The 13,585-nt window shown below is 42.3% G+C and overlaps 1 protein-coding gene across 5 annotated transcripts in view; it reads right to left on the bottom strand.

Moving 5' to 3' along the window:
- ARVCF (ARVCF delta catenin family member) overlaps window positions 1-13,585 on the bottom strand; it is a 219,760-nt gene that overhangs the window by 57,595 nt on the left and 148,580 nt on the right. For all 5 annotated transcript variants that reach the window (XM_088532301.1, XM_088532305.1, XM_088532300.1 and 2 more), the window contains one exon: window positions 5,736-6,235. In XM_088532301.1, coding sequence (XP_088388427.1) covers window positions 5,736-6,235 — 500 coding nt within the window. The remainder of the gene's footprint in view (window positions 1-5,735; window positions 6,236-13,585) is intronic.

Below are 13,585 nucleotides of genomic sequence, written 5' to 3'. Positions count from 1 at the left end.
AAGGATTTTGCAAAACTCTTGAGTGCTCAAATCTTCTGCTCAATTTCAGTCTTAGAGATTTGTGTCTAGATTTCAATACCTTCAACATAAACTTCCAAAATAAAAGCATCTCTAAATTCTCTCTCTTCTATATTATTAATTACTAGTAGTTCTTTCAAAAGGGACAGAGTACAACAGGGATTTGAGAGAATTATAACCAGACTGCAAAACATACGCAGCACAATTCCGCAAATTCGCAATGCACAAAAATAACTTCACTAATGCTGGCAACACCATCCAAATCAACAGGAGAACTACTTACATGTACAAAATGAACTACTGCACGTGCTCATCCGTAATTTCTAAAGACTAAAATTTATGCAATACACCAGTTAGGAGCGAACACATTTTGATTGTCAAGCTCACTGCCTTCCAGTAGCTGCAAGACAACAACATAATAGGGATCAGAATTGAATAGATCTTTCCTCCTCCTCCTCCTCTTTGAAGGAACAGAAACAGTTTGCACGCTTCTCACTTCCTCACCAGCCTCCCCATCTCCTGCAAACGTTTCATAGAAAACATCAGCAAACTCTCCGAAGAGGCACAAAAATACCCTATTATAAAAAAATACATATATAGCAGAGAGCTCTTCAAGTTATTCAAAAAAAAGTCAAAACACTTGAAATAAATGTACAATGGTCTCCTTGACAGCTGCATGGGAAAGAAAACACCAGCTGGATCCTCTGCTGAGCAGCGTTCGGAGAAGGGAAGTGCACACAAACGGCCCCAGACAAAGAGGGATGAGGGAGCCTTGTGGTTCCAAAGGCAGGGAAAGGACTCGCGTGCAAGGCTGACTCCATGGGGAAAACATCCCTCAGGAAGAGGCTCGGATACAGCAGGGACGATGCATTTGCTCCTTCGAAGTGGTGGAGTTTAAAACCCAACATCCTATCAGTTATTGAAAAACCAACCCCAATGGAAGACACTGATAGTTGCAACCATAGACATATTTAAAAAAACGTGAAGGAATTTAGATTAGACTGTAGGGTTCCAGCAGTGTAAGTGAAGAGGGACTGAAATTCCCATGGATTTGACCTCCACCTTGGAGAATCATTCTCTTCACCTATTAGCATAACACATGAGTGATCTAACAAGCCGGAAACACTTTTAAACTCTAAGTTTAATCATTTCAGATGAATAACACTCAAGAGAAATCTACTCACTGAAACAGCAGCGTAAGGGAAATGAATTTATCAAAATTTTCCATACACTTTCACCAAACGCGTTTGCCTTTTTGACCACAGACTGCACTCATTTTAGATCTGGAGAAAGAAGATGAATCACTGCTTTTCAGAAGATGACAATGATCAAGACCATTTCATTCATAAGCTCTATTTGGAACAGACGTTTGCATTTCTAACCATAATCACTACCCCTCCTTTCAACATTTTAAGATGGGACAACTATGCAGTTTTATTTCAAAAATACTGATTATCATAAATTATACCTAAAATGACTACAAGCTATAAACAGTGCTATAAAATTTATGTCCTACTAAAGTGATTAGGGCCATGACCCTAATTTCTGTCTCCACCTCCTTAGAGTTAACTGAGAAAAGATTTCTGAAGACATTGTGCCAGAATACATGTTATTATCTTCTGAACCCAAGCAAAATCTTTTCCTGCTGTGCTTGCTTACAAAATCCAATGTTTCCATTCAATTAAAACAAATGAAGAAGCTGTTAACTCCTAATCTATGACCCACCCTAAATCATCTCTCACATGGAAAGCAGCACATTGCATACACTTCCTGCAGACGTCTTGTTTTATACAGCTCAAAAAGTGGTAATCTTTTGATAAACTACTTTTTCCAGTAGGAAATGGAAGGGCTGTGTCCATCTGCAGCAAGGAAGGCCAAGATAGTACAGGACTTCTAAGAGAGGTTTTATATGATCAGCAGACAAGATTTTAATGTACATAAATGCCCACAAGCTGTTAATTCTCAGCTGCTCGATCAGAAAGTTTCTCTTACAGAAGAGTAATAGATGAAAAGTTTTCCTTTGCTGAGCATTTTAAAAGTGAATCATTTTTCAATTAGAACTCACCTGGCAATATACAGCTTCAGGAAAATCACATTCTACACCACTTAAAATAATGTGCAATGTTGTTAAACAGCAAAATTACACTTCAATGTTCTCTAAAGGAACCAAAATATTCATTAAAGCTACCAACTTCTGATTGCTTGCTCTTGTCAAAGAACGTAATAAGACTTTGGTCTCGCATATCTGATAGGAACACTGGTTCCACACAAAACCTTATCACTCAAGATAAAACTTTGCAAGCTTTCCCAGCCAGAACAGATTTCTTTCCTTATCAGCTTAAGCCTCACTTTTCTCCATTTCTCAAGAAAATGATCCACTGAAAGTGGAGCAGTGCATAGTCCCGGGAGGGCAACTACAGACCGAGGCAAGAGAAGAATTCCTCTGAATCTTTCTTATTACGACTCCTCTCGTGATGCACCTATGGATACACTAATAATTCAGCCACGCTGTCCCAGTGCAGGAGGTGCAGACATCTGTGTCACTCTGCATTTTAAAAAGCACAAGAGTGAGCTCCATGATATTTTACGATTACATCTTGAGTTTTGAAGTTATTTTTACATGCCTGACATTCGTATTACCTGGAGGGACATCACATTTTAGAGCCATTTCAGCTACATTGAGAACATCTGGCAGAGCAGATATGACATTAACCCAGAGGAGGCTTTCAGTTCTGTTGAGAACAGTATCCACCAGACTGGAAAAAAAGCTAGAGTCTTGCTTAACCCGGCAGTAGCATAGTGCAAACCTACTCAGCTTGCTTTCAAAATTAGGTGGCAATATAGTTATTTAACATAGGCTAAATAACTAAGCGTATTTTGGGAGGCAGGCTGATGAACACACTTCTGCCATGGCAGCCATTCAGCAGCAAGTGTGACGTGTGGTTCCTTCCTTATTCTCTCCTGCTGGTGCATCGACATCTCAGGAATATTCAACGTTTTCGGGTGGCTTGCTCCCCCTCCCCGTTAACCCACTGACCAGACCCAGCTGGACTCACACTGCTGAGCGCAGCTGTGGCTGCTGTGTCACATCACCCGGTTATGAGGGGCCCTGGGGTTGCTCTGAAGCCCAGGGCTCCTCCTCTTGCCCGAGGCCTCCTCTCCCACCACAACAACACGTCCCCACCTATCTCCTGCTGCTGGCAGCCCCTGGACTTCAAAACCGGCATTAAGATACTTACAGGAGCTATATTCCCAGACTGCTCTGGAATTTGCCTATCTAAATTATCTAAGACCCTTTGGAGAACAGGGTTATTTTTTCATTTATCCACTTCTGGGATTACCATTCAGTTTCCAAGAAACGCCATTACTGAACCAAAGAAATAATGAAAACCAGTAGAGTCAATGTGTCATATTGGACCTCAATCTGCAGCCTGTTAAAAGAAAAACCACCATCACCACCAAAAATCCCTAAGCTATTCTCTTCTCTTCCACTTTGACCTAAAGAAGAAACCTTTCTGCATTGCTGCAGAAGTCTCCACAGGATTACAGGTAGAATTAACAACTGTGATGGTAAAGGTGCACTTTCACTTATCATTAGGAAAAGGTAACTTGATAGGAAGTTGGGACTTCTACGACGAGGCCATAAGGAGCAGGATCTGAGTTTTCAGTGCCACAGAGCACAGCCCCCTTGCAGCTGCCCGGGCTGAACGGTCCCTTCACACCTCGGGTTGCTCCTGTTCCTCCCTGCTGCCCTTCGGAGCTCGCTCCACGTTACCAGTCGGAGCTACCAACACAAGGTGCAAGCAGAGCAGCTCCGGCTGAATCTGGAACATTTCACACCAGATCTCACGGAGTCATTTCAGAAGTGGAATGAAATCATTCCTGGTTAGGTGGAGATTAAAGGCGCATCAGCTGTTGCTAGACATCTGTGTAGGGTAGCGGTCTCAGAATTCCTAATGTTTCTCAGTAAAGGGAAATAAAGAGCTTTAAATAGCAAGAAGAGAAGTGGAACAGAAATGCAATACTTAATTAGCAGGAGGTAGTGTCAAACAGAATGTATTTAAACTGTAAAATTAATTATCAACTGGAAATCAAAGCAATCACCATTCAGAGATAAAAGGGAAAAACCTCCAGTTTGCTCTTGCCATCTCAGAAGTGACTGATTAGCACTTAGCATTATAATGATATTCCTTCAGAGTAAATTACAGACTGACTTTTCCTTTCGTGAACATGAAATAAATTTATTCCTTCTCAGCACCCAGAAATGAGTTTTGAGTAAGCTAAAACAGCAGCTAAACAAACATTATTTGAGGGAAAAAGAAAAAAAAAAAAAAAAAAAAAAAAAAAGTTGGCCATCAAACTAAGAGAGTGCAAATATTGCCTGAAGAGCTCCTACGTCAAGAGATGAAGCACACACAACCACCAAAGCAAACCTAACACGTACCAATTAGAGGGATTTCTGATAAAACAGACAGCTCTCCTTCACTGGCATCCTGAAAAAGGGTTGAAAAAGAATAAAAGGCCCTGCCAGCTTCTACAATGTGCATTAAGAGAGAGTTTGCTTAATATCCCGTAATGGCTGGGGAACACCCAGTGCCACTGCTGAGCAGCACCAGCCTGGAGCGCTGCCATCGTGTTTTCTGAGGCAATTACAGAATTACGATGTTTGCTTCAAAAGGCTTAATCCGTATTTGTGATAGTCTGCTTGGAGAAACCAGCACGGATAAGGTAGCTAAGCCATTCCAGTGCTGGACCCATTTTCATATGCCCAGAACTTCCCAGAAATGTCTATTTTGGCACTGAAAGCCACTGCCGGTGCCACAGCCCGGTCTCCATCCGAGTGTCCCCTGCTGCCTCTGGGAGAAGGAAAAGCCATTTCACTTCTTGTGAGTTATGGGAGAGTACAACACATTTTTCTTCAGTTTAAGAGCTCGCATACTTTTCCACCCTTCTCAACTTAATAACTGAACTTTGAAACTTGGCATATACTTTATTATTCCTTTTGGATAATATCCAAGACTAAGGTCAAACAGAAATAGGTTGAATAATGGAGTTATAAGCATTTGAAAAATCCCTGCAAAGCGTACACGAATGGAGTATCTTTAAAATGCATTTCTCTCTTTCCCAATTACTATTGCACTTCCCGTGTCCACAGCATCTCAACAGCAGATTGCTTGAACTCTGAATGTTTCCCAATCCTCAGCTACTGAAATGCTGCAAGTCAAACAGTCTGGCAGGCTCCCCAGCAGCGAGGACAGGAAGCACTGCAGAGGAGATGGGCTGTACTATCAACATGAAGCACTTGGGACAAGCCAACAGTTCAACAAGGAGTTCAACAAGGAAAGTTTCTGATTAGCATCTCTTGCCTCATGATTACAACACACTGAGGGCAAATACACTACAAATTACTTATCAATGAATTGCCCTAACTCATTTAAACTTCAGTAACTTGACCACATCTAGTCACGCACTAAGTCCAAGAAGAATCCCCTGCATTTCAGCACTTGGGGAAAGGTGGGTGTGCTGCATACACAGATGATTTCCTCTTGAAGGACACAAACTCAAATCACTTCAGACTTTGCCACACCAAGAACACAGTGCAGCTTGAGAAACAGCAGCCAGCTCTCTTTCTGTCTTCTAACCTTTAGGAATGCTTCATCCAAAACTGAGAAGACTCCTCTAAACAAGAACTTAATAAAGAAAATACAGACACTAACCTGTAATTAGCTCTCTGACTTCCATGTCATTTGTTTTCCGCAAAAGTCTGATCAAAGCTGGGATGCCATCGCAGTTCTTTATAGCCACTTTGTTTTCATTATCCTTCCCATACGAGATGTTTCTGAGCGCCCCACAGGCTTTGCGGTGGACCTCTGGTTTTGGATGATCTAGTAGGCCCACCAAGATAGGGATCCCTTTAAGGTGCCTCACGTCCTTTTTGATTTTATCATTCTCGTAGCACAAGTGCTGCAGATAGGCTGCGGCGTTGGACTTGACCGGGTCAATGGGGTGGCTGAGCATGGCGATTACTTCAGGGAGGTCGGGGTCCCTCCACCGAGGGTCCTTCCGAATGCTGTCGATGGAGGGAGAGCGCTTCCCCAGGCGGTCGATGCTGGCCATGCTGCCCCTCTCGGGCTGTGCCAGCGGGGCTGCGTAGCCACCGTGAAGGTAAGGGATCCTCTCCTCAACCATCTCCGTCTCGATGGGGTCATCGTAGCCCCTGTAAGGAACAACAGTTCCAAAAGTCAAGAAAAAGCACACTTAAACATTCTGTGCCTCTGAGCCAACATGGAGATTTCAGCCATTATCAAACCATTTAATACCACAACCATCATTAGGGGCAACTTATTTGCACTTTCAAATACGTATTTGTAGTAACGTGAAAATTGAGCATAGCTGAATACTCAGCAGTGATGTGACTGTAGGACAATATTTGTTTGGTTAGGAGCAAAATAATGACAGGAACTGCAAGTCATCAAGAATATTGCTTTCATTTAGGTCACTTAGCAAAGCAATTATGACAGAACTGGATTACATTTAGTAGGAAATACTGAGCTTCATTAACGACACTATTTCTAAAACAAACTAGAACTCTAATTAAAGGCATTCACAGCCTGCGCACAAAGGGACCACAGACTTTTCAACAAATCTGAGAAGATGTGCTACATTTCCATACAGGAGCTGGTGCTCTCACAAGTACTCCAAATTCATCAACACAGCTTAACAGTTTGCCAAAGAAAATGGAAAATTTAAGTCCTGAATCCAAGCATGTAGCAAAATTCTTTTATAAAAGAAACTGATAGTCAAGAGATCTGGATCCGGCTGTTAACACAACAGCTGTCATCCAAAGGGAATTTAGTACTACCTGATTTTGTCCTACCCCAGAATCAGCATCTAGCCAGACTGCAAAACTATTATGGGCTCTTACAGCAATAGTATGATGTGCATCCACCTTTCCTGCCATAATTCACTGTGGACGACTGAAGCAAGGTCAATCACGACCAGCCAACACATGTTGCGTGTTCTCACGCAACAGAAATTCCCATATTCTTAAAATAAATACACAGAAAGGTCACTCTGCCAAATAATACTTTTTTCCTCTATCAACCACTACATCAATAAACCTTCAGAAAAAAAATCATATGTATCACTTCTGACAACTGTCTGTTAAGAGAGGATTTCAGCAACACCTTTGTAAGGAGAAACAGAATTGTTTTTTTGAGACCCACTGATTTAGTTTATGTTTTATTTAAAGTGACACCTTACATCCTCCAGAACACACGCTGTTAGTGCAGGGGAGCTTCAACGCACGCAAGGTGCACCAAGCCCTCATGAGAAGCACAGAAGGAAGCCTGAAGCACGCATACAGCGACCACTGATCTTGTCAAGATTTTGCTCTTTCTTAAATTTGGCATGTGAATAAGGCACAGGACAGTCAGGCAGCTCACACCTAGCAGCTGGGACCTCCCGTTACCACGTTCCGCTTTGGAACTGCTCCTCTCCAGGGCTGGGTCGCGAAGGTTCATCCGAGCGAGCAACTGCTCTGAGAAGAATAAAGAGCGGAGGTGACCGACTGAACCAAAATTTCAGTTCATCCAATGGTTTTAAACCTGAAGCATAGAAGATTTTTCTTTTTCATTCTCACTTCCAACTAAGCTACCTTTAATGCATGTTAACATAAACTAACTTACATGCTAAGCATTATGTCTTCTGCTGCTGCTCCATAAAGCTGACAGACAGGATGAATACCATAAAAATTAAGGTTACTATTTAGAAAAGCCCTACAGAATTCAAGGCATTGCAGCCTTTCCAGCATGATTATTAAAAGGAAAGCTGCAGCACATGTACATCTGCAAGTATATAGCCTATCTGCTTTTAAACAGCAAAGCTTTTTGCCCTGCTGTTTCTTCCTGGGCAGATTAGCTACTGCTGTGGCACTGTAGTTATTTCAGTCAAGCAAGAAGTTTTAATTGCTACAAAATGATTCTTAAAAACTTTCTCTTTGGGCACCAACTGATGTTACTGAAAAATTTCTGATGTCACACACAAGGATATATAGACCATTAAAACTTGGGAAGAAAATGGAGCTGGGAATTTTCCTGAAGGGGCTGCTAATTAAACTAGACTCTGGGGAGAGCAGCAACCGGAGGTGGAGTCTCAACCGAGTCTTTTACAATTAATGCTTTTAATGGTAAAAGCACCTCCACTGACTCGAATGGCTGATCTAAATCATAAACTGAATGAAAGGATAAAAACGGGCTGGTGTCCAAAACTCAGAATGAAGCTGAAGAAATCATTTATGGATGCAGAGTTATTTGTGCATGTATAATTCAGTGCTGGCTCTACCCAGTAATTTACAGTGTCTGGACAGCTGTTGTATTTTCTGTTAGAGAAAAAAGCTGTTTCCCCCACTCCAGCAAGAATGTCCCAGCACCAAACGGATTTACTCCCGTGCAAACACAGAAGGCAGAAGTAACAAACACCCTAAACTGTTACTCAAACAGATTTTTGTCTTTACGCACACAAATCTGACACAACCAGCATTAAAATGACAACAAAAGCAAACTCACTTCTCAGAGTCACTCTCACGGCAAATTAGCAGGCGCACAAAGTAGATGGATTTTAGTAATTGCCCTCTGCACAGCTGTTGCTTGTTTGACTCAGTAGCTTATAATTCAGCAAGTCTTGGGCCTAGCTGCCTACAGGATAACTGCACACAACCTCAGCTACACCTGCACAATTCAGTTTCTTTCTTCTTCTCATCCATGCAAATACATGAGGATAATTACCATCTTGGGATGGGGCTTGTTTGCATTATTTCTGTGAAGCCTTCCAAGCAGAGCCACACAGATGCTCCCAGCTCCCTCACGGTGCATCTTCTCACTGGTGCCAAACAAAGCCCTTTGATACCATCAAAGCTCAAGTAAAAGCTCATCAAGCCCTAAATAAAGCTTCAGAATTTGAACTCCAGATTGCAATGCAGTCAAGACAAGAAAGAGCACCATATAAGTCTTATACCAACAATAACAACCTTTATTTACATTATGAACCACTGCTTATTAAATATGAAGATGAAATTTCTTAAATTACACATCAATGATTCTAAAAAGAGGACCACACCTGCATTTGCTACTTACTGAAATAAAGTTAGGGGACTGTTGCCATTCAAACGGCACTTTCACTATTTCAGTACAAAGTTACTGAAGTACCAAGACAGCCAAGGGGCTTTGATGATCTTTAACTTTGATGATCCCTCTGTGATGAAATCCCAAAGACACAGAGCTAGAAGGAAATACAGGAAGACACTGAGCATTTCATGTTCCAAGGCTGCGTCGCTAAGGGTCTGGGACACAAAGTGCAGATGGTGCAAGATGGAACACGCTGGCCGCGCGGAGGGCACTGCTGCTCCGAACCCACCCGCGGCGGCTCCTGAGCCGAGCAGTGACAAGAGCATGAACTGATGGTCCCAGCCTCGAGCAGAAGCACCAAGGAAGCAGATCCTGACCCATAAAAGACACTGGCAAGTGACCATCATGATTTGCATCCCTGTACAGGTCCTTTCAGATGCTCCCCATTCCAACCTCAGCCTAATTCTGCAGGACGATCTCTTCTGTGCAGAGCAGGATTACAGGCTGCTGTGATCACACTGCAGGGCAGACAGCTGCCTTCAGACCACATAAAGAGCATCTCCCAAGCATTTTCAGAGAAGGGATGAACATGCAAGCCACCACTGTTGAGATACACCTGCGTAGTGGGTCCAGCACACCTCTATAGGCTGAAACAGGGTCAAGAGTCAGCCAGCCACTGGTTAAAGAAATGGTAACAGAATCAACTGGTTTACCTGGGCAGCAAAGAGAGCAGCTGGGTATTCGACCCTTCAAAAACCTTCATAAATATCTAGGAACTTTGTTTCTAGATGTCCCAGCATGAACTTAACAGCTGTATGAAGCTTAATGAAGGTATCTCACCAATTCTGATTCGCATTATTAAATGCAGCAATCAGGTTAGGAGAAGGGAAAAAAACATATTGAAATTAAAGCAAAAATCCTTAAAGATTTTATAAAGAAAACTCAATGTCAATCTGCCACTGCTTAATAGCTTTGGGGGAAGCAGTTTACCAAAATAGATCATTTGCCATCTGTGAAGGAGCAAAGTATCTCATTAGCTAAAGTAACACAGAACAACCAGGAAGCCTTTGAGGGCCTGGCAGAAAGTGATCCCCTCTCTTGGTGCTGGCAAGGATCACGCAGCCCAGGTGAAGTCTTTCTTTCCAAGTCAGACTGGCAAGGGCTAAATGCGATATTTATTAATTTATTTATTACTTTCATTTCGGTGGAGCAGCTGTGCTGGGAAGGTGAGCTAGTTAGCACGAGGAGGCCTACTGTGCGCTTCGGCAGCGAGGGCCGTCTGCGCGCGGGAGGCCGAGGGCTCTCTGCTCTCAGCAATGAGGAGGGCTGGTCGCACGCCAGGGAATGCTGCCCGGGAGCATCTCCACATCCATCTGTTTGTGGCAAAGCAGCCAAGCCGGGAGGACGTGGCGGGTCTCACTAATCGCCCATCACGGGGAATTGATCAAAACACATTCAAGCATAGATAAAATCTGGGAGAGGATGGGTGGGTTTATCTTCCTTGCTGCTTCAGCATGGGCACGTTTAGGAAAACAGGTGAAGAACCCCCAACAATTTATACAAGCATTACATTCATCACAGCTTGCAGCTGGTGTCTGCTTTGGAAAAGAGACCAGAAGGACTTGGGACTTCGGTAGGGAACTTGGTGCCAAATATCGAAGAGGAAGCCTAAAGACTTTGCAGAGTCCTCCTGTTGCCAGCCCCAACGGCATGATGGGCAAGAGCATTCCCAAACTGGAGCGAATCCTGTGCTGAGGCAGTAAGTATGTGGTTAAAATACTCAAGTCATCTTGACTGGATCCATCTAGAAGCCACCAACGAAGCGGCTGAGGCAAGTTGCAGCCTGTCCCTAACCCTCAGCTCCACATGCGTCTTCAGGTACCTTCACCTGGGTCAACAGGTTCAGGCTATGCTGAGGTTGGGCCTCTAAGAAAAACATCGTATTTTCCAAACTGACAGTATTTGTATTCACGCATTTTTGCCTAGACTGGCCAGTGCCCCAATGCTAACTACAACCTGACACAACACTCAGGGCTGGCTGTTAAAGCAAGGAGGCCGAGCCATGGTGACAGACACGTCCCCAGCACCAAGGGGGCTTGCACAGGCGCTGTGTGACACTGACCTGGAGTGGGGTTGACTCGGGCTAGAAATGTTCTTTAGAGATACCCTACAAATACACACCTTCCTATTTTTGATTAAAAAAGACACCAGAAATACAATGTGAACAACACTTACTTGATAACAGCTTTTTGTTCTTTCTACATCTAAAAGATGAACCAAAAAAAAATATATATATAAAAAAAGCCCCAAACTCCAACTGCTCCCCCTACACATTACAGGTAATTAATCTAAACCTTGCCCATGCAGTGGGAACAATAATTTTGACCATAAAGTGAAGAGCAAAGTAGTCTCATTCTCTTAAATGTGGCTTCTGCCGCAGAAAAATTAACAGCAGAAAGCTGTTTTGTTGTTGTTGTTGACTCCATTAGCATTAAAAATTCAGATCCTGTCTAGTCTGGAATGCTCCCTGGCAATAGCTGCTCCACAATTTTTAGGGAAAAACAAGTCCCACGGACCCTAGTGCAAGTGTGAGCTGTAACGAGGCACCGCAGAAAGAAATCATCACAACGGCAAGAGACTGAACAGAAAATTTTAAAAACACACACATATATATTTTAAATATTACATCTATAAATAATACAAACTTCCTTTTTTTCCTCATTTGTTTTAACTTCCACTTAATGATCAAATTATATTCAAGTAACACTGGGGACAGGTTTTATGAATAAAAAAATTAGGTAGTTCCTGCTTCTCCTTTAAGAAGGACCATAGCAAAACCTTAAGAAGGACTCCTAGCAAAACTGAAAACTAGACATTCACTGGAGACAAGCAGAAAACCCCATTATTTAACGGAAAGAAATTACCAAATGAAGCAACAAGTGCATATAAAAAAACTAAAGATCTATAAATATCTGCAGAAGCACACTTGAGTAGTATAAGATCAATATTATACACAAAAATGCTTTTCTCTCACCCTGCCCTGTTGTATCAGCTGACTCGTTTCAAGTCAGAGCACATCCCAAGGAAAAGAACATTAGATGCAAGGGTGGCTTTTTATTTTATTTTTTTTATTCCAGAAAACAATTCATCTTATGTCAGGGGCTAGGTATAAAAAAAAAAGGAAAACAGCCAAACCCAGCCACACACCCAAGAGCCTGCGGATGGACTATTGGCCTTGCGCATTTGACAAAGCATTTCTGAGGAAACGTGGCTTTCCCCCCCACAATTTATAATGAAATAACTAGCTGAAAATAAACTGGCGATGACGGAAGAACAAGAACCCAAAAGACATTTTCCTCTCTGGTCAGTGGAAGGACAAAGGTGGGTTTAAGCCCTCCCCTAAGAAAACGTACATGTGGCTGCAATCCACTCAACAGGTCCCCTGCAGATATGGTCTCATTCTCGTGACTGTCCGTATTACGGTTCCTAAAATGAAGGATCCTTTTGCCTTTAGGACTTTTATGTCTTTATGGACCTATTACCTCTCTTCTGAGGCATATGGATACAGTGGTGGAAAAAAGCTTCTAACAACACTGTGATTATAACTACTCTACACAGTGCCAAAGTGCCTTCAAGTTATTACATTTTGCAAGTAATGACTTCCCTAAAAAAAAAGGGAAGAGAAATAATCAAGTAGTAATTACCCTCCATCTAGTACAAAGAGCTATTTGTTGTCATTAGTTTCTTCCAGATCAATAGCATATCTGAAATGCGGGTTCACTGAAGTGTTTAAATACATCTCTGAAATGCCAAAAACTAACTATTTATGAAGAGGCCTTCATACAGTCTTCTTATGTTTTCACAAACTAGTTCGTTGCCACAGTCAGGCTAATTACTTGTCAAAACCTCTTGATCATATTAAATATGGAAGAAAACATGCAACAAAAGAAATGTAAAACAAAAACTGTAAATTGGCCCTATCCAAACTGCAAAGAACAATAAATCAAAGGGATGTTTTAAAAAAACCACTTTAAAAATGTAAATGGACAGGTTCTAAGCAGGCCATTAAATATTCATCATGTATACAGTTTGAAAAAAAACACTAAAACACTAAAAAAGTAAAAACATTATTATTGCCTGTTCTTAGCCAGAGTTGTAAGCTCTGCTTAGAGGCACTAGAGCAACAGCTCAAATTTGGCTGACTGATCCCTATTTCGGCAGCCACTTGCTGCCTGTACTCCCTACAGCTCTCAACCCCATAAACTTCAAGGGGCTCTCAGTAGATAAGTCTTCTTTGTCATGTATGCACATGCCAGTTTTCAGGCATTTGGCTCCACTTAAAATGAACTTCCAGAAGTGTGAACAATGACAGAAGTTTCATGAGGTTGAGCTCCAAGAAAAGGCAAGGGAAAGGCCTTGCCACCCAAAGGCCACCAACAGCC

This window comes from Tinamus guttatus, unplaced genomic scaffold (genome assembly GCF_059628265.1).
Source record: "Tinamus guttatus ecotype Peru unplaced genomic scaffold, ASM5962826v1 Tinamus_guttatus_pri_ptg000459l, whole genome shotgun sequence".
NCBI lineage: Eukaryota > Metazoa > Chordata > Aves > Tinamiformes > Tinamidae > Tinamus > Tinamus guttatus.
This window is presented reverse-complemented; position numbering and strand designations above follow the sequence as displayed.